Source organism: Furipterus horrens, unplaced genomic scaffold (genome assembly GCF_987537825.1).
Source record: "Furipterus horrens unplaced genomic scaffold, mFurHor1.1.pri manual_scaffold_3, whole genome shotgun sequence".
Lineage (NCBI taxonomy): Eukaryota > Metazoa > Chordata > Mammalia > Chiroptera > Furipteridae > Furipterus > Furipterus horrens.
In genome coordinates, this window is record NW_028327173.1 from 29676454 (window position 1) to 29697833 (window position 21380).

General features: G+C 48.8%; 1 protein-coding gene across 8 annotated transcripts in view; it reads left to right on the forward strand.

Moving 5' to 3' along the window:
- Positions 1-20720, forward strand: part of ST3GAL3 (ST3 beta-galactoside alpha-2,3-sialyltransferase 3) — a 194143-nt gene extending 173423 nt beyond the window's left edge. For 7 of the 8 annotated variants that reach the window (XM_090269286.1, XM_090269287.1, XM_090269283.1 and 4 more), the window contains 3 exons: positions 14946-15092; positions 15281-15427; positions 19679-20720. In XM_090269286.1, the coding sequence (XP_090125412.1) occupies positions 14946-15092; positions 15281-15427; positions 19679-19768 (384 nt within the window). In that variant the 3' untranslated portion in view covers positions 19769-20720. The remainder of the gene's footprint in view (positions 1-14945; positions 15093-15280; positions 15428-19678) is intronic. The other variant, XM_090269290.1, reaches the window with a different exon arrangement.
- The last annotated feature ends 660 nt before the right edge of the window (positions 20721-21380 follow it).

The following is a 21380-nucleotide window of genomic DNA, read 5'->3' on the forward strand; positions in this document are numbered from 1 at the left end:
TAGTAAGTGCTGTCTATGTCAAATATAAGTGCTATTTATTCTTCTATTATTATTGGTGGTGCTGCTGCTAGAAAAGTCTAGTTGCACTAGGGAGTTAAGCATTTGTCTGTCTAGGCTGTAGGGCCTGATCTAGGAGGTGACCCAAAAGCAGAGGTCAGAGACCTGGCCTAGGGGAGACACTCAGGACCTCCTGGGAAGGGCAGGACAGGGCAAACAGGGCCACCGGTCCCTGTATAGGAGGCCTTATTGAACCAGGCCCAAGGTGGGGATTGAATGTCCACCTTCACCTGAGCGTGTATTCTGTCCCAAGCCTGAGAGGGATGCAGAGCCTCGGGATGGGTGCTGCCCAGAAGGAGCTCAGTAGTCACCCCACCCCACCTTAGGGGAGACTCAGGGCAGGGCACCTAAAAAGGGTGGTGAGGCTGGGACACACCATGGCCTCAACTGCTTAATGAGGTTTCTGCTGAGCCAGTGTCTGGTCCCTCCCCACCGCAGGCCCCTTTCCAACCTCCAAGATAAGCTCTCCTGCGATGCCATCTCCTTTGCGGCCATCTCTGTGTCTCTTAGCTCCACGTTCATTCCCCGTTACCATATCCTAACGTGCTCCTCCACCCTCAGACAAAAAGCGCTCAGGAATTAGGGCTCATGTCATCACCACCCTCTACTCCTCCTCCTCCTCATGCTCACCTATGACCTCTTGCTTACTCTGTCTTACAATCATTATCAGTCATCTCCTCTTCCTGCCTCTCCCTCCTCGTCTTCGTATCTTATCCTCTTCCTCCTCCTTCCGTCGTCCTCATCATAGCTGCTATTTATTAAGCTCTTCAGTTTACTAGCCTTTGAAGTCCTTCATCCAGTTTTCCCAATGACCTTGCTGGATGGGTACTATTGTTATCCCCATTTGGGGGGGATTAGGAAACTGAGGGTCAGAGCACAAAACTATTAGTGAAGTGATAGAGCCAAACTCAGACTCAGCTCCGATGGTCCCAGGAATCTTCCTAAGAAATAAATCTGACCAAATCACCATCCCGCTTAGAGCCCTCCATTGATTGGCTCCTACCTGCCGATGAGAATGGAAAGAACTACCATTTACTGAGCTCTTCCCCATGCCGGCCCAGGGGCTTCCTGACCTGAGTGCAGTGTCAGCCAGCCACCATCTCAACAATGCTGTGAGGCCAGCAGTGTGAGGGAGTGGGAGGTGGAGCAGTGTTTGGGGCCACAGGTGTCCACCTTGAACCATCGTGCTGTAACCCCCCTCATTTATTCTTAATACATTCATTCAGCAAATCCAAGCCCATCACCAAAGTCACACAGAGCGCCAGGCTTCAAATACTGGCTTTTTCATTTGATTACTTCCTCTTCCCATGACTTCACGTCCAGCCACTCCAATATCAGGGAGTCGCCCATGGAGAGGGAAATAAAGCTGAGATGGCAGCACTTGGTGCTTCTTGCCACTCCACTGTCCTGCCCCCAGCCAAAGTTCTTCTCAGAACCTACTCGCCATCTCCAATTCTGCTATACCGGCATTCCTGTTTTAAGCAGACATCTCATATCCGGCTCTGCAGAGAAAATAAAGGTCATTACCAAAGAACTCTCAACTTACCAGCATCCAGTCTCCAAACTGACCTGCATCCCACCTCTACACCCCTCCTCCGTGTCCTTGTCCTTTCCTTTCTGTCCTTTCCCTGCCTCTCCCCTTCAAGATCACTTGTCTCCTGTGCTCTGGATGCCACCTCCTCCCACCTTCCAGGAACTGCCTTACTGTGTTAACTCTTTTGTCACCATCACCTCTTTACTGGACCTTCTCACATCTATAAATTTGTTCAGGTCTCTCTCGCCTTCAAAGCAAAAGCTGTCTCTTCAGCTACTGTTCACCCTGTCTCCTTCCCTTCTCTCTCAAGTTTCTAGAAAGAGGCATCACCTGTCCATGATGCATTCCCATGTTATTTTCCTTCTGTTTCTGAACCCTCTCCAGCCCAGCTTCCACACCTCTCTACTGGCAGTGACCTTCTGATTCTAAATCCAGTGGACTCAGCCTCTGCCTTCCTTTAAAGGAACAACTTGCCAGCAAACGTTCTGTGAACAATTTACTGTGTACCTGGCACATTGCTAAGTCCTAGGGGTAGTCCTCGGTCCTTACAAGCTCATGGCCAAAATCCTGGGAAGCAGGCTCGATTCCTCTGATTCCTCCATAACAGTCATTATTATACCTGAGGGTTTACTCATCTGTTAACTGTTATAAGCCCCTGGAAGACAGACACTGTCCTGTTTACCTCTGTAAATCCATCACCTCCAGCAGTGTTTAAAACATAGTGTATATAAATGAGTAAATAAATGTGGCCACTGAGGCCCAGAGTAAGGCAGTAACTTCTGGCAAAGTCTGGATTCCCACCCAAATCTTCAGCTGCTCAGTGAGGTCTATTTTTCTCTCTCATTGTCCTGGGGGGTCATTCTTTTAGATTCAGACTCGTGTCCTTTTGCTCTCCGCTTAGTGCTCCCAGGCATCCCTTTCCTCTTAGCCGTGTTTGATCTTCTTTCTGAGGTTCCAAGATCATTGTCCTTGATAAAGAAATGAAAACCAAACAGTCCCTGGCGCTCTGCCTCGCTCACTGTGTCAGCGTCACAAACCAGCAGCTCCAAGCCGACTGCTCTTCTTGTTCATTGCGTTTTCCAAACGCAGCTTTCAAAAAGGTTTTTGACGCCCTCCCTATAGCACACATCAAAATAAATTCCAAATGGACTAAAAAGTAAAACATAAAAATACAACCAAAGGGAATTTTGAAAAAGGTAGAATAGAAATTGAATCCCTGGAGGGAAAGGAACTTGTAAAGGACAGAAGTGCTCGGGAAATTAGTTCGATAATATATGAAAGTTTAGACTAAATTAACAGCAAAAAGACAATACCACAAGATGCTTTAAAAAGTCTGTTTAGGAAACATGACAGACAAATGTTTATTATCGGGAAAGTTGACAAGAAAACCACTAGGACCCCAGCAGATAATAAGCAGCAGGCTCAACAGATCACACAGAAGGAAATGAAACTAATAAACACAGAAATATGTTTTAGCTCTCCTAGCAGCCAGAGAAATTCATGTGAAGGCAACAGGATGCCATTTATCACCCACCACATCTTTAAAGAATGTGTTTAAATTGTAATACGTAATTTTGGCAAGAGTGCAGTGACAGGTGCTCTCAAAGGCTACTTGTCAGAGTGTAAATGGGGACGAGCTTTCTGGAAAGGAAATGATAGTTGGCACCAAGAGCCATCACCCAAAGGAAGGAAAACTATGCACACAAAGATTTTTATTATAGTGTTATTTGTAATGGCCTAATGTAAATATAACCTAAGGAGTTTATTATGTAAATTATGGTTCAGCTACTTGCCGGACTGGACTGTGATGCAGCAGCCCAGCAACCCTGCAGAGGATGCGGGCACCTCTGGCAGCTATCGCAGCTGCTCTCGGTGAACCAGTGCCGGCCTTAGCACTGGGGACAGAAGCCAGTCTCTTCCCTGCCTCAGCCTGCATCTTCGAGTAGAAGCTTCCCTGCATGGCTCCCCCTTATACCACTATAAGGATTCAGCAAGATGGTGCACGTGAGGGTGCTCATCTGTAGATGACGATCACCTGAGAAGTGAGACTCAGCAAGGCAAGCATTGCCCGCCCACTGGGCAGAATGCCCAACCACAGGGCCCAGGAATGAGCGTATAAGTGAGATCAATAGGGTCTGGCACAAGGCAGCACATGCCACCCTGCTCAAGAAGGTGCAGCCACCCCATTTCTTGGGCTCCAGGACACTTATATAAGCCCTGAGCCCTAGCAAGCTATTTGCCTGAGCTTCTTGTAGTTGTTGGCCAGATGATGATAAAGTTTCGGGCACAGAACTAGCATTGGCAATAACTATGGTATATTTAGTGAATTAAATGCTTGAGTATAACTGGTGTGTGGCGTGACTGCAGTACTGTCCTTAGACCTGGGCAAGAGGGGTGCCTGTCTTTCCTCCAGCCACACCCTTTGCCATGGAGTGAAGAGGAATATGCAGGGTCAAAAGGGAAATGCCCACCCCAGGCCCATGTCCCTTGCTAGACGGTTACCAGGTACTAGAGACCTCAGAATTTCTTGCCCTCACAGTCAGTGCCAAGGTCACTTCCATCCTCCTGAGGGCAGAATACACCTCCCTATGCATATCCCTCTGCCCAAGGAAAGCTCTTTGCAAAGGCTGTGAGCAGAGCTTGGATGTGTGGGCTGGGGGATCCACACACACACAGTACTTGTCATGGTATGGGATGGGACCAAGAGTGGGAAGAGAAGGGAGGCAGGCTGGTTCCTACCTCTCCCCATACCGCCATGGTCCAGCACAGATCTCTAGGAATCAGAATTCTAAATTCAAACCTGGCCTTACTGGTCATTTTTCAAGGGAGGATAGAATATATTTTATGTAACAGTTTGATGCCTTGATTTGTAACTTACAAATATTTAGAACCTAAAATTTAGACATGTGGTATATGCACTTCCATTTGTAATTTTGTCCCTGGCCCCACAAATGTTAGGGATGAGCCTACATGGATGTGGGGACAAGAATTGGAGATGAGGCTGAGTAGGCAGGGTACAGACAGTGAAGGGTCTTATAAGCCAAAGTTACAACAAGGCGCTTGGACTTTATCCTGAAGACTAATAATAGCAGAAGCTAATGAGCTGACTTTGTGCTAAACATAGTATGTGCGTAACTTTTAATTGTCATAGCACAAATACACTATGAGGTACCAACTAGTCTTATGTCGCGCCTTTTATAGATGAGGAAAATGAGACTTAGAGTTAAGAACTTCCTCAGCACACTGAGTTAGTAGGTAGGGTGTCAGGGTTCGAAAATACAATTACTGGGGCAGCTGAGTCTGCAAGCAAGGGTGGGCTGACCGAGAGCATAAGGGTGGGAAAGGATACAGTAGTAGGATGGGTCTAAGCAGAAGCCACAGATTGGGTATTTGCTTGGTTCCTGGGGAAGAGGGAAAGGGAAAGGTCAGAGAAGAACAAGGACTTCAGTTTGAGTTGTTAGGAAAACATGGTGGCTAGATCCATCGTAGGAAATAGATTGGTTAAGAAAACAAACCTATTGGGCCTTGGTTTCTTTAGGAGGGAACTGGACAAGATTTTCTTTTTTTTTAAGTATATTTTATTGATTATACTGTTACAGTAGTTCCATTTTTCCCCCCTTCCCTCCCCTCCACCCAGCACCCCTCCTTCCCTCCAGCAATCCCACCCTCCTTAGTTCGTGTCCATGGGTCTTGTATGTAATTTCTTTGGCTTCACCCTTTCCTATATTATTCTTAACTTCCCCTTGTCTATTTTGTACCAGTCAATCATGCTTCTTAATCCCTGCACCACTTCCCCATTTCTCCCCCTCCCCACTCCCAGCTGATAACCCTCCAAATTATCCCCATACCTATGATTCTGTTCCTATTCTGGTTTGCTTAGTTGGATTTTGTTTTTGTTTTTTAGATTCAGTTGTTGATAGTTGTGAGTTTGTTGTCATTTTAGTGTTCATGGTTTTGATCTTCTTTTTCTTAAGTAAGTCCCTTTGACATTTCATATAATAATGCTTTAGTGATGATGAACTCCTTTAGCTTTACCTTGTCTGGGAAGCACTTCATCTGCCCTTCCATTCCAAATGAGTTTTGCTGGATAGAGTAATCTTGCCATTGAATACTGCTTGCCAGTCCCTTCCTGCCTGCAAAGTGTCCTCTGAGAAATCAGCTGGTAGTCCTATAGGCACCCCCCTGTAGGCAACTCTTCGTCTCTCTTGCTGCCCCCAGGACTCTCTATCTTTCATCTTTGGTATCTCAATCATGATGCGTCCTGGTGTGGTCCCCTCTGGGTCTAGCTCGCCCGGGACCCTCCGTGCTTCCCTGACCTGGATGTCCATCTCCTTTGCAAAATTTGGGAAGTTTTCCTCATTTTTTTCAATTCTTGCTTCCTCATTTTGCACTGGTTGACTGTTTTATCCTTCCTTATGTTCCAAATCATTGATTTGAACCCCAGTTTCCTTCCCTTCATCATTGGTTTTGTGTGGATTTTTCTTCGTTTCACTTAGCATAGCCTTCACTTCTTCTCTTATGTGTTTGCGTACTCAAGCATATCTGTCAAGCCTGTGAGCATCTTTATCACCAGTGTTTTGAATTCTGTGTCTGTTAGGTTGTCTGTCTTCTCATCTGTGAGGTTGGCTATCTCCTCATTGCTTAGTTCTCCCACTGACACCTTGATCTGTTCCCCCTTTTGGGCCATACTTCTCTGTCTCCTCATTCTGATAGGCTCCTGTGTTTGTTTGCCTCCGCACCTCAGATAGAGCTGTCGCTCCTGTTATGTTGTAATGGGTGGAGCCTTAGGGATTCATCTGTACAGGGTGACCTGTTTCACCACATTGTAGCGCTGTATGTGGGAGAGGGGTCCGAGAGGGAACAATGCCGCCTTACCAGCACCTGCCCCTTCTCTAGGCACCCCTCCCACCTCTGCACCGGACTAGCGCCCCTCTAGCTGCCACCCTGGCCGTTGTTCCCAGAGTGGGTGGGCCTGCGGACGCTCCAGGACCATGGGGGCCCTTCAAACAAGCAGACTCTACTGAGAGACTGGCAGCTTCTGCCTCCACCCCAACCCCCACCTGTCTGCACAGTTAGAAGCTGCGAGGTCCAGTGAGGAGCTGGGAACGCTTCCCAAGTGTCCCTCCTGACTTTTTAAAACGTGTGACTGTACTTTCTGCCGGCCTGCTGCTGCCACCACTGTTGCTGCTGCTGCTACTACTGCCACCACACCATGTCCTCTCCGCCCTGGCTCCGCCCCTCCTACCTGTCTGAATGAGTATTTCTTCTTTATATCTTTGTTTGCTGGACTTCCATGTAGTTTGATTTCCTGGAACTTCTGGTTGTTTCTAGTTTTGAGGTAGTTGTATTCCTTCTTAGTTGTGAAAATTAGACGCATCATGTCTGTCTATGCCTCCATATTGGCCGAAAGTCCAAGATATTCTTAAAGGTCACTTTTGTATGATTATAGTCCACATTTTAAGGGTTGTTCATTGTTTAAAATATTACAGAATATATTTGTACAAAAAGTACATGGCTTATATGTAACAGGCCCTCATATATTTATTGGTTGGTTGATCCAGGTTAATCTTTAGTTCTGAAATATTTACATCTATAAGTAGCCTTCTTTTTGAGCTCTTCTTCATTTTGCTTATAGTTCTCTTATGTCACCTGGTTCTTCCTCCCAGTTTATGTACTATGCATGTGAATATTTTTTTTGGCTATGTCTTGTATATATATATATTAAATAAGTAGAGCAGATACTTTAAGCCTCTCTTTTTCTTTCTCACTTCATAATTATACTACATACTGGGATATTTGTACACAATCCTGTCTTTTCCACTGGATTACAGACTCCCTTGGGGTAAGGAAAACAAAAACCAGACCTATGCTCTTAATTGTCCTGACAAGCTGTTTCAGTGGACAATGGAAAGCCAAGGAAGCTTTTAGCCCTGAGAATGTCAAGATCAGATTTATGTGGGGCTGCAGAAGAATTAAAGGAAGGGAAGGTGGAGGCAGGGAGACCTGCTGGTTGCTAGAGTGACTCCAGTGAGTGTTGGTGACCTGTCCTCAGACTGGAGCAGCAGGGAGCAGGCGTGAACACATCGGCCCTTGGCTGCAGGAAGCCAGGCCGTGGTCACTCCGCATTCCCAGACCTCTCCTCATGGTCTGTAGAACACTTCTCTCCTAGCAGAAGAACCCCTCGAAGCACAGGAGAACACTGCCGAGCCTGGCTGGGAAGGCACTTTCTTCCCAGATGCTCTCCCCCATTGCTCCTGGCTGTTCTGGCAAGAGCAGAACAAGTTGCATCAGCAGGAGGCTGGCGGCTCCACACAAATGAGCTGGGTCCAGACTTGAATGAGGCAGGGACATTCCTGGAGGAGGAGGGATTCAATAAAGAATGCAGCCCCCAGCCGGCCTTGAGGAGAGGTCTGACCATTCCAGGGCCAGTATCACTGGCGGCAGTAGAGGCCTCTGTGTTGTGTCCTGTGGGCTGGGGAAATGAGATGTGAGAGGCCTTGAGCTGTGTTCTGGTGACAGGCATGGCAGTGTCGCCCAGCAGCAGAAAGGCCTCTGCGCCCACTGCCCTCCTGCAGGGACCCAGGAGGAATCTCTGGCTCCTTACTTGAATGTATGGCTGTGTACCAGCCTCCCCCCAGCATTTGGCATGTTCAGCCCCACCCTCTGCATCCCTCTTGGCTTCTGTGATACTCACTTATAATCATAATAGATAAGATTGATTGAGCTCTTACTATATGCCAAATGTGGTGTATAATCTTCACCACCGTCTGAGAAGTAGGTCTTGTCATTCCTGCTATGTGTGAGGAATTTGAGGTCTAAAGAGACTGCAGGACATGCCCAGGTCACACAGATGTGGGATCCAGATGTGGCCCAGGCTTTCCAGACTCCAGGGCCCATGATCTCCCACTGCACACACACCCTAGTGCCTCTCCCTCTCCCACTGTTCACTCTCCATCTCCTCTATGGGCCCCTCTGTGTCCACCTGCCCTTCAGTGGTGGTGTTTCAGGGTTCTTTTTAGGGTTCCCATCTCTTCTCACCCCATACCAGAGATTCTTAGTCTGAAGTCAGCAATCCTCTTGAACTTAAAAATTCTGTAACCTTCTGCAGTGGTGCAAAATGTAATATGTATGTGCCTGCATATGTGTTTCTGAGAAGAAACGCCATAGCTTTTCTTTTAGGAGACACTGAGGTTTTGTTGGTACTTGATATCTTTTATGGCTGGGAAAATACGGAAATACCCAAATCATATCTTGTCTTATTGTTCCTCCTTTCCCTGAAATTCCTGAAGGGGCCCTGCATCATGACAGTGACAGATGGGGAAAAGCTAAAAGAGAAGCCTTAAATTGTTCATTGTGCCAGTTCCCAGTGTGCTAATGCAAAGCTGTCTGGAGCTTGAGACCCAAACACAGGCCTCCTTTGCTTCACATCCTGACCTTACTCTGCGCCACGCTGGTGGCCGGCCCTCAGGCTGACCTGCCAAGCTCCCAGCATACGGTGAACATGGCAGAGACCAGGATGCCACTCCAAGGAGGCAGGCTCTACCTCCATGTACTCCCTGCTTCCTAGGAGCAAGGAGTTAAAAAGAAATGGGTGTGTGTGTGGGTGAGAGACTTTTCACCTATACCAGGAAGTGTGACACACTCCATATGCTCAGACCTAAGCAGTCAAATCAGTTGTTTCTCCTCCCAGAAAAGAGTGAAGGTAGGAAGAGAGGCAGAAGCTTTGCCCTCTCTGAAGCTTTTATCGGATTCTCAAAGAGCGCAACTTCCTGGTTTCACACAGTGGCTACATATGGGACTTTCAGCACATGGGAAAAGCTGAGAGGGAGGGCATCTCGTGTCTTACAAATACCCAGGTTCTGAAGCTGGGTCCAGCTCAGAATCCCGCGGCTGTGGGTGCATCTCAGGCAAGTCCTCTCACCAGTGTGAGCCTCAGGCTCCTCTGTGAAATGGGATGGGGACCCTTACTCACCTTAGAGCTCCTGAGGGCCGAAGGGAGCTCTTACTCATTCTTGACCCCCGACTTCCTGAGGTGGGAACAACAGTGAAAATAATAAATGGTATGGCAGAAAGAACACCCAGCGTGGAGTCACAGCACTTGTGTTTGAATCTTGGCACAACCACTTGCATGACCTTGAACATGTTGCTTCATCTTGGGTTTGTACCTGTGAAGTTGGTGAGGGTTGATGAGATGTAAATAATGTCTATGAAAACTAGCCTGGAGCCTGGCACGCACCCCCAGCTGTGCCCATTCCTGGCTCTCCCTACCTCTCCCAAGCAGCCCCTGTGCTTTTTCCTCCTTAGGTGTGTGCGGGGCACGCATGGGCAGGAGCCCCAGGTGGGGAACTGTTGGGGCCTGTCAGGCTCTGGGGAAGGGACAGGGGCTGTGCCTCAGCTGGTACAGGCTGGCATCTGCCATTCCTTTCGGTCCACGTCTGGCCCTCCCAGGAGGGGCTGCTCCCCAGTTCTGTATAAGATCTTGGCCATTTCTCTACCCTTCCCTTCTCTTTCCTATGGAGTCCTGTTATCCCTACCTTTACCTCCCTTGCACAGACACCTCTCCTAGACACAGAGAGGGAGGCAATGGAGCAAGACGGACTGGGGTCTGCCCTCAGCCTCACTGGTGCTGAGACACAGAGAAGTTGGCCCCAAGGGCCTATCCTTTCACCTGACCCTTGGAGAACAGATAGGATTTACCAGAGAGAGATTTTGCCACAGAGGTGGGGAGACATGAGGAGAGTGTGGCTGGAGCAGAGATGGTCCACTCAAGGCAGCAGAAGACAGGCCTGAAGAGGTGCTGACCAGTGGGAGCTCTTTGTTGCTGCTGAGAGCAGTGGAGGAGCCGTGGGTGGACTTGACGTCTCCTTTAACACTCACTGCCAGGCACTGCTGGGCTGCAGAAGTGAATTAGATGTGAGCCTTTGCCCTGCATGGCTTCCGGTCGCAACACACCACTGATGATGATGATGATGATCACAGCTGATCAGGTGACTGAGCTGGCGCTCAGCCTGAATTATCTAATTCCCACAACAGCCCACAAGGTAAACACTGGTAGTATCCTGGTTTATCCATAAGGAAATGGTGCCCAGGGTCTCCACACAGTGAGGGACCAGAGCAGACGTTGAGTCTAGTCTGTTTAGGCTGCTAGAACAAAATACCACAGATTGGATGGCTTACAAACAGCAGAAACCTATTTCTCACCATTCTGGAGGCTGGGAAGTCCAGGATCATGGCACTGGTAGAGCTGGTGTTCGGTGAGGGCTCCTGGGTTCTTTTCGGTGCATCCTCACATGGCAGAAGGGCAAGATATCTCTCTGGGACTCTTACAAGCACACTAATCCCACTCATGAGGGCTCCTCCTTCAAACCAGAGCAGATTTAACTCTATATTCTATCACTTCCCAAAGGTTAGAGGTCAGTTATGCCTTGGGAGGAATGGGGTCAGGAAAGACATGAGGAAGAAGGATATGCTGAGTCAAAAAAGTAGGTTGGATCAGGTGGAGAGATGTGGAAAGGCCATTAGAGATAGGAGGAGCAGCATCCGCAAAAGCACGGAGTCGTGAATTAGCAGGTGGGGACTTCAGATGGGCTGGAATGGAGACTGGAGTGGCAGATAGGGCTTCCTGGCTGAACAGCTCAGATCTGTGGGCAGTGGTGATGTGATCTGCTTTGGATCTAGGAATATCATTCTGGCAGAGAGTGGCAGGTGGTTGGGGAGGCAGAGGCGGCCCATCCTAGGTACTCGTTGCGTGTTTGGTGATTAAATGGATGGAATTTAACAATTATTTATTGTGTATCATTTATGTTCCAGTCACTCTTCTAGGCTCTGGGCTCTGAGCAGTCAAGACAAATGCTGTCAGTGGCCAGTCGTTAGGATAGTTCAACTGAAAGGTGATGAGGCCTGAACTTCAGTGGTAGCAGTGGGTCAGAAAGGAAGGGGCAGGTCTTTGGGATTCTAAGCAGATAGAATCATAAGAGCTAAATGACCGGTAGGACAGGATGGACAGGAGAGATGAAAAAGAATCTAAAGTCGATTGTGAGGTTTCTGACTTATTGGAGGGCATTAGAGGAGAGGGAACATGGGAGGAGCTGGAGCAGATCCAGGGAAACTAGAAACAATTTAGATGCCCAGAAGCAGAGGGTTGGTTAAATGTGTTATGCACATCCCTGTGACAAAGTTCTTAGAAAAGATAATTTCAATGTCTGTAACATTTATTTATAGAGATGTTTCATTTAATCAAATCTCTATGGTAAACTTCTAGATTTTTTTTCCAGGTTATACACTTCGGTAAATTAACACTGCTTTTTACAGAGATCATCACCATTCTCATGACTTTTAGGAGAACAATTTGCAGTCATCAGTTATAAACAGCCTTGAGGCTTTTGATTCAGATTCAGATTGCTTTCTAGAAAGGCTGTACCAAATTTTACTCCTGCAGCAGTGTGGGAGGGTTCTGCCTCAGCACACCTCCATAAGCACTGAGATACCCGCAAAGACACACATACACACAGATATACAGCGTGGGGCCAAAGCAGGTGTTCAGTCGTGAGTATGCAAAACAGGGTTTTATTCTTGTATTATTTATTTATTGTATTATTTTCTATACAAACAAACTGTAAACCTACTTTTGCCCCACCCTGTATTTTAGAAATAGTAGCTAGTCGTTTTAATTTGCATTTTTGTCACTATTGTGTTTCTCATGCTTACTAACCTTATTTTATGTTCTTTTCCCATTTTTATGGGGTCTCATTGATTTTTTTTGTGAACTTTCAAAATGTGTATTTTGTGACAAATTTTCCCACTTTTTTGTTTCTTTCCTAATTTTGCTTATTATATTTTTGATATAACAAAGCACTAAAGATGTTTACAAAGTCAAAATTTATTTACCTTTTTATTTATTTCTAACATTACATTAATGTTTAGGAAGCTTAGTGATAAAATATATATCTAAATTTTCTTTTAGTTTCTTTTTTAGCAGGAGAGGCAATAAAGTGGATCTTTGTTTTTTTCTAAATAGCAAATTTTCAAATATCACTTACTGAGAAAATCATTTGTTCCCACTGAGGTGAACCTTTATCACAGTGGTTCTCAACCTTCCTAATGCCACGACCCTTTAATACAGGTCCTCATGTAGTGGTGACCCCCAACCATAAAATTATTTCATTGCTACTTCATAACTGTAATTTTGCTACTGTTATGAATCGTAATGTAAATATCTGATATGCAGGATGTATTTTCATTGTTACAAATTGAACATAATTAAAGCATAGTGACTAATCACAAAAAAATATGTAATTATATATGTGTTTTCTGATGGTCTTAGGCGACCCCTGTGAAAGGGTCGTTCGACCCCCAAAGGGGTCGCGACCCACAGGTTGAGAACTGCTGCTTTATCATATAACCTGAGCATGTGCGTACATACAGATTTATCTGCTTCTAGGCTACCTTGTTTCATTGATCTTTGTGTTGGGTCTTATATATCTATCAATGTTTTAATAATTGCAACTTTATAATATACTCATATCTATTTTTTTAATTTGGGGGGTTATTTTTACCTGTTAAATATTTGGGTGGGTTTTTAGAATCCTTTTGGTATATTTCAAAAAAGAAATTCTATTGGGATTTTTCTTGGAATTATATTAAGCCTACATCAATCTGGCGGGAAGTGGCATTTTATTAATATTCAGCCTTCTCATCCAAGATACGGCTTGTTTCCCATTTTTTTCTTTTTTTTTTTTTAAGTATATTTTATTGATTATGCTGTTACAGGTGTCCCAATTTCTTTTCCCTTTGCTCCCCTCTGCCCAGTACCCGCCTTCCCTCTAGCAATCTCACCCCCCTTAGTTCATGTCCATGGGTCATGCATATAAGTTCTTTGGCTTCACCCTTTCCTATACTATTCTTAACTTCCCCCAACCGATTATGCTTCTTAGTCCCTGCACCATTTCCCCATTTCTCCCCCTCCCCCCTCCCAGCTGATAACCATTCAAAGGATCACATACCTATGATTCTGTTCCTATTCTGGTTATTTGCTTAGTTTGTTTTTTGTTTTTATTTTTAAGATTCTGTTGTTGGTACTTCTGAGTTTGTTGTCATTTTATTGTTCATCTTCCATTTTTTTCAAGTCATTTTTTAGATCTCACAATAAAGGATTGTAGCTTTTTTTATTATCATAGGTCCCACATATTTAAGTTTATTGATCAGAAATTGATTATTATTTGTTAGGATTGCAAATGGGATCTATTTTGTATTATATCTGGTGACATTCCTATTGGAGTACAGATCCTGTTACTAAATTATTTTATCCATTAAGTTCAGTTGATTCTTTTAGGTTTTCTAGGCAAATAACAAACTCCCTGCAAACAGCAGGTTGGAGTTTATGGCTTGGTAGTGCCTCTGGTTTGTAAGGTTGGTTTGTGACTTTCTCCAGCAATGCTCAGGAGCCCAGTTATGAGTGTGGATTAATGGACTGATCCTAAGTTCAGGTCTTCCCTGGGCTGGGGCTGTAGACGGGCAAGGGGCAGGGAGTTGAGGGAGCTCACAAAAGAGCAGCAGAAGTGGCATGTATGCTTCAGAGTCTTGAACAGAAAGGCAGGGCTGAGGGCTAGAGGAAGGCAGAGAGTGAGCAGAGGAAGTCGTGGCCCTGGGATGCACACGGGGATGTTAGGTTTCAGAGCAGATGCCTTTCCATTATGGTACTGAGATCACTGAGGGAAGAATGGTCCCCTTTTGCAGTTAAAGAAACCGAAGCTCAGAGAGCTTGTCACTTGACCAAAGTCCCCTGCTAGTCAGTGGCAGAACTGCGGTTTGGGTGTTTTTCTGGGTTGCCATACTGGCTCACATTCTGTCTTTATTTTTCAGGTTCACTTTAGCACAGTTGACTGAGAGCCAGGAGACACAGCAGAAAGGAAAGGAGTCGAGCCCAGCAGAGCAGATAGGAGAGAGAGGGCAGGAGCCCCCTGGACCCCTCAGCAGCTGCGAGGGGTGGGGGATAGCTGGGCCACTGGGTCTTTCTGTTGACCCCAAAACACCCTCAGGCCAGAGCAGCACACCCCAGTGTCCCACACCCTGTACCCCCATCACACAGCTCCCTCTGGATCCTCCACTACACACTGGGGCCCAACCATATGCTCACTGCCCCCCCCGCCCTGGTCTCTGTCACACATTTCGTGTCCCGCACACCACGTCCTCCGTCTGCCATCTGTGTTTATCCCACGTGCCCCATGTTCTCCGGTATCACTTCATGCCCCCCACCTTGTTTCTCATTCGCCTGGAAACACTGTGGGTCCCTGCCACACACAGCTCCATCACAAGCTGTGTGCCCCGCTCACACCCACCTGTGCTGTGTCTGCAGAGTGCATCAGATGGCTTCTGGAAATCTGTGGCCACGCGAGTGCCCAAGGAGCCCCCGGAGATTCGTATCCTCAACCCATATTTCATCCAGGAAGCTGCCTTCACCCTCATCGGACTGCCCTTCAACAACGGCCTCATGGGCCGCGGGGTGAGATAGCTGGGCCGCAGGGGAGGGAGGAGGGGAACCTGGGTCGCAGGGATCTTGGGAAGCAGGGACAGGGTGAAAACAGGGCTCAGTCCTCGGGAATACAGCTCGTCTCTGGGAGCTTGGCTGAGGATCTCAGCCTCACTCAGCCCCCCAGCTGAACTCTGCACATCTGCCCTTCCCTCCTCCAGAACATCCCGACCCTTGGCAGTGTGGCGGTGACCATGGCACTACACGGCTGTGACGAGGTGGCAGTTGCAGGCTTTGGCTACGACATGAGCACGCCCAATGCACCCCTGCACTACTATGAGACCGTGCGCATGGCAGCCATCAAAGAGGTGTGGGGCTGGGTGGGGGGCAGAGCCGGCGAAGGCGCACTTCCAGCACAGAGGACAGGCTCTGACTGTGTGTTCACAAGTGAATGGTAAACGGAAGAGCCAGCAACTGCTCTGGCTGCCCAGCGCTCCCAGGAGGGTGCTAGCTACCTCCCCACCACCCATCGCCCAGCGAAGTTGTGACACTGGAGGTCCATCCCTGCCTGCAGGCCTCTGACCACAAAGCATCCTCTTTGCCCCTCTCCCCAGCCTCCCCACGAACCCACAACCCCTTGCCCCAGTTTTCTGCCAGAACTCGCCCTGTCTGGCCTGCCTCCTCCTCGCTGTGTCCTCTCTACCTCAAGCCCTGTCTTCCTCCTAGAGGACTTTCTTGCCCCCTCAAACAGCCCACAAATACCGCCTCGCAGTCTCAGGACATCCCCGTACCTCCTCCACCTTACCCCATGGCCAAGCACTGAATCTCTTTGTTGCCCAGAATTAATGCCCAGGTGATCCGTAAGCTCAGGCACCTTAACGTTTAAGGAGCATTACAGTTCTCCCAGCCTGTCAGCAGCCTCTCCACATCTCCCCTCACAGCAAGAGCCCACCTGGAAAATCCGGACCCCTCTCACAGCTCTGTCCATTTCTGCTGCTAGCCTTCCCCTGATCTCAGTCTGGACCTTGGACATCTTGGTCTAACACATCGAGGAGCTTCTCTGCTCCTGCATTTGTGTCGGGGGTTGTTGGGGGACATCCGCATCTGTGCAGATCACACATCTATAAATGCAGGGTTGTCGTCTCAGCGAGGCCTCCCTCCTGCTCACCAGTCTTCACATGCCCCTCTCCAGCCCCTGCCGCACTGTTCAGAGCCTCACACTCCCTGAGAGCTGCCACCAGCACCCCTCCTCCATCGAGAGCACAGGCTGCAGTGGGGACCCTGTCAGCTCCAGCTGGATTGTCCCCTTGCCAGGCCTCACTCCCCATGTGGCCATCCGCCCCTTGCAGCCTGGCTCGCCCCTTCACCTGGCATGACTCCCACCAAGGTCACCAGTAACTTACTTCAAGGCTTCCAAGTCTGAAGGACACATGTAATTCTCGCCTTTCCTGGTCTCTCAGACACACTTTTTAAAAATTTATTTATTGTTAGATAGAGGGGAAGGGAGGGAGAAAGAGAGGAAGAAAAACATCGATGTGAGGTAGGAACATCGATCAGTTGCCTCTCATACATGCCCGGACTGGGGGCTGAACCTGCAACCCAGGCGTGTGCCCTGATTGGGAATAGAACTGTGACCTTTTGCTTTGTGGGGTGATCCCCAGTCCACCGAGCCACACCAGTCAGGGCTCTCAAACACTTTTACATTGACCACGCCGTCCTCTCTGACACTCCCTCCTGCTTAGAAGGCTGAGCCGGTAGTTTCTAGTGTTCCTCTGATTTCACTCGCCAGTCTCTCTCGTTCTTTCTCTGTGTCCTTCATTTCCGTCCACCCCTAAGAGCCAGTGTTAGCCAGGGCCCCATCCTGGCCAGCCTTCTCTCCTCACGCTCATGTTCCACTGGAGACTGGCCTCCACTCCCATGGCTTCAGTTACCTTTGAGACTGGGGCTTTTTGGTTCATTCAGGCTACCTCAAGTAATTGGGAGTTATTTCAAGGGTTTATGAAGGACTTGGGAATCTTATGAGAAACCAGAAACAGCCTTCCAGCTGGGCCTCCCATTACCTGAAACAGGGTGGGTGCAGGTGTGGAAAGCTCCCCTCCAGGTGCAGGATAGTCCCAGAGCTGTCCTGTCCTCTGCGCAGCAGCTCCTGCCCAGCCTCCTTATTACCATGACCCTGTTAGTCCTTCTGTGTCTGTCGGGATACATCCTCTTGCTTTTTTGTTCCTGCCCACTCCAAACAGTTCACAGCTTTTACCTGCCTCCTGGCTTCTGTTTACTTAAACATTTGCTCTCTTGACACATTCTTTTTACGTAAACTTGAGACTGTAGACGCAGGCAGACAGGCACCAGATCATGAAGTGCTCTCTCTGCCATGGTGAGGAGTTTGGACTTTGCTCTGAAGCTGTAGGGAGCCAGTGAAAGAGGAGCATCTTAAGCTCAGGATCAGCCTGTGGTAGAGTTAATGTGGCTGCAGCATGAAATGCGGGGGGCTGGGGGCGGAGGTGCAGGGCAGAACTAAAAATTAGCTAGGCGGCCATCCCAGCAACCTGGGCCAGAGGTGAAGATCCCTGAGCCAGAACACAGCAGAGAAACCCAGGCTGGAAGTGTAGGTCTGTGAGTCGTCAGCACACCTGCATGTTCAGGTACAGGGCAGGCATGGATGAGATTTCCCAGGGAAGTGAGAGACTAAGAAGTGCAGATAGGGCAGCGCCCTAGGAGCACCCATATTTAATGACTGGGTGAGGGACTAGGAGGTGAGATAAAGACGGAAAAAGAGGTGTCAGAAGGAAGGCTCTTCCGAGCGTGTGGCCTGTGAACGGGATGGACATCTACATCCAGAATCAGAGGTCATGGTGAGGCTGGGGACCGGGAACCAGAATCCGGCTCCAGCCCACGAACAATTTAGGCAGCGTGGTGCAGAGCACTGTCCAGCTCCTGTGCTGTCTGCACAGGGGGAAGAATTAAGAAGAGAGAGCACTGGAAAGGTGGCACTGCCTGGACTGAGAGAGCTACACCCCAGGCAGACTATTTTGTTTATTCTTTTATTATGAACAGTATCAAACATATTCATAAATATAGAGAACAATTCTGTGAACTTCCATGTAGTCTTCACCTGCCTCCCCCAGTTATCAGCACATGGCCAGTGTTGTTTCATCTGTTTCTGCCTCTTACACTTTTCTTCCACACTGAGTATTTGCAAACAAGTCTCAGATACCATGTCATTTCAGCCATAAAGATGTCAGTAAGTTTCTCAAAAAGATAATGACCATTTTCTACTATCATAATACTGCTATCACATCTAGAAAAATTAATAACTCCTTGATATCAAATACCCAGTCCTCTGCTGACCTTTAACCCCTCAGTGACTCCCAGTGGACAGCCTTGAAGCTGACCCATCAGACTGGTTACTTCTTCCTGGGGAGTGATGAAGGGGTGGGGTAAGTAAAGAGCTGTATGACTTTCTCCATGTGCTTAGATCCTGGCCCTGCCATTCCTCCAAGCTTCCATGGTCTTGCCTATAAAATGTAATTTCATTCAACACATTTACTGAGCACCTACTGTGCCAAATCGTCCTTGCCTTCAGAGAGTGAGACAGATGCTTGAATTTCTAAAGAACGAGAGCAGATCACCCAGGGGTCTGCCACAGGAGGATGCTTGAATTTCTAAAGAACGATAGCAGATCACCCAGGGGTCTGTCACAGGAGGGGCAACTCGCACACGGCAGAGCGCAGTGACAAGGTGGAGAGAGCTGACCGAATCAGAGTAAGGACCAGACAGAACTGGAAGTTCTTAGCACTGCTGTGCAGTGGCTTTCATATCACTACTGTGAGACTCAGTGCTGACAGATGCTACAGAGTGGCCAATTGGATACAAACTATGTATCCAACTATGAAATGAGTTTTCAATCCAAGACTTGATATTCATTCATTCATTCTTTCATTTATCCATCTATCCATCCATCCAGACTGTTTTCATTCTTTGAGAGACTTAGTCATCGAAGCTTCCTGGTGCTGCTGGGAATAGGAAAGAACCTGAGCCTGGGTGCAGTCATCCCCAAGGAGGACCAGCAGCTTCCCGGTGGTTCCCCATGAGCAGAGGGATGAGCCTGTTGCCCTCTGGCCTATTGGCTCCTCTGATCTGAGAGGCAGGATTTCATCAGCTGCCCCCAGGCCTGAAGAGGTGGATTGCATCAGGCCAGAGAGTGACTCAGCCACCCCACACCACTCTCCTTGCAGCAGGGCAGGCCCACCTCCCAGGCCTGGGCCAGACCTCAGTGCCTCACATCGCCTGTCCTCAGGGTGCCTAGGACCTCAGTGCCCCAGATGTGCTGCTGGACAAGGAGGGGTTAAGGTCTTGGGGAACAAGGTTGGAAAGCCTATCTCTCCTAAGATGACAAGAAGTTAAGAGGCATAGTTCTTCTGGGATGGGAAAGAGAGTTAGAAGGTTATGTTCTCCAGGCCCTGGGAAGGGAGGAAGATGAGCTGCGGCACAGAGCATGGGGTGGGGGGGGTTGTGGTCAGAAGGGGGCACTAGCTCTGGGAGGTGTGTGTTAGCGGGGCTGTGTCCCAGCAGCCCCTCAGACTGCCCACCTGACCGCTTCTCCATCTCTTTCCTTCCAGTCCTGGACACACAATATTCAGCGAGAGAAAGAGTTTCTGCGGAAGCTGGTCAAAGCACGTGTCATCACTGACCTAACCAGTGGCATCTGAGATGTGCCCAGCACATGGCCACGGAGGTCCCGGCACCGCCAAGAGCAAGCAGCAGCCGCCACCACCTGCCCTCTTCATTGGCCTTGGTCTGGCTCTGCCTGAGAGGCGCAGGAGTCTTCAGACCCAGGGAAGGACAGTGCCAAGTGGCCCCAGGGGTGACAAGGCCTTGGCAGGACAGCCAGAGCTATGTCTGCTCAGAGTCCAGCCCCAAAGACCAGCATTCGGCCTCACTCTCAGCCTGGATCCTTGAAGCCAGAGGACCAGGAGGCCCCTGGCCGTGCCCAGCAGGCCCAGCATGCAGGAGGTGGACACTGGGCAGCACAGCGGCTGCCGTAATTATTTCTCCAATCAGTGTTTGATGTATTATCATTTTGTGAATTCGGGTTGGTGGGAGGGTTGGGATAATTTATTTTTAAATAAGGTTGGAGATGTTGTTTGGTCCACTTGCTGTGCAGAAAGAGGCCCCGTAGAGGGCCCTTTAGGCAGTGGTGCCAGTGGGCTCCCTGTAGGTGGGAGCGCCATGACTAGCCAGTACTCTGCTTCAGAGCTGCAGGGAGGGGTGCAGGATTTCTTGCCAGCCCTCTCCAGCTCATGAGATTGTTTGGCCTTTCTTGGGGATCAGTGGGGTATTCCCACACACCAACCCCTAGCAGTCCCACAGGGAAACCCTGGAGCTATCCTTTAAGCCAACAAGACAGCCCTTGGACAAGAGCAGAGAGAACTGCAGAGCTCAGGAGGTGAGGCCTGGCCCAGCCCCATGGGACTGGCCCCCTCCCCAGCTGCTACTGATCCATGGGACAGTGCCCCAGGCCTGGACTGACCAACATGGCAGCAGTTCTGGGTTTCAGCAGTGAGACTGCCAAGTCCTTGGGTTCTGCCTTTAGCCTGGACCAGAGGGGACCTTACCCAGGCTGTGGCAGCCATCATGGAAGCAATAAAGCTCTTCCCTAAAGTTGGCCTCTTATTTTCTCTTACTTTCCTGGAAAAAATAGGAACCTGGGGCCTCAGCACCAATGCTAAACCCTTCATATCAGTTCAGATTCCTGGGTTCCTTTCCCTCCTTGTGTCAACTGCAGGACCTGGGTAGCCACCTAGGGGTCTTCTGGAGCCCTCTTTCATCCCACACAGTCCTGCACCCTCTTCGCCTTAAGAGAGACCAGGGGTATCAGGGCCTGCCCCAGAGTCTACCATGATGCCTCCTAAAGGAACCATAGGGCAGTGGGTTAAACCCCACAGTCCTAGGACAGTGCCTCTGGGTCACAAGAGTAAGGGCAGATTCCTACAGGTACGGGGAAGATACCCTGCTGAGCCCCTGACACAGGCCCACAGATCCAACCCACTCCTGGCACCCTTGGCTGAGCCCTGAAGGGGACATGCCCCACCCCACCTAACACACAGGTACACCCTCTCCCCTCAGTCCCCCTCTTCTCACTCAACAGGAAGGCACAGTGCAGCTCTAGGCACCCTCTGTCGAATATTAGAAAGGATGTCTCTTCCCATGTTTTCCCCTTAGAGCCCTGAAATCTGACTCCCGCCTCCTTCCCTAGCATCCCCAGGCAGGCCTGAGAATGGGCCAAACAGATGCCAGCACCTGAAGCCATGAAGGTCTACC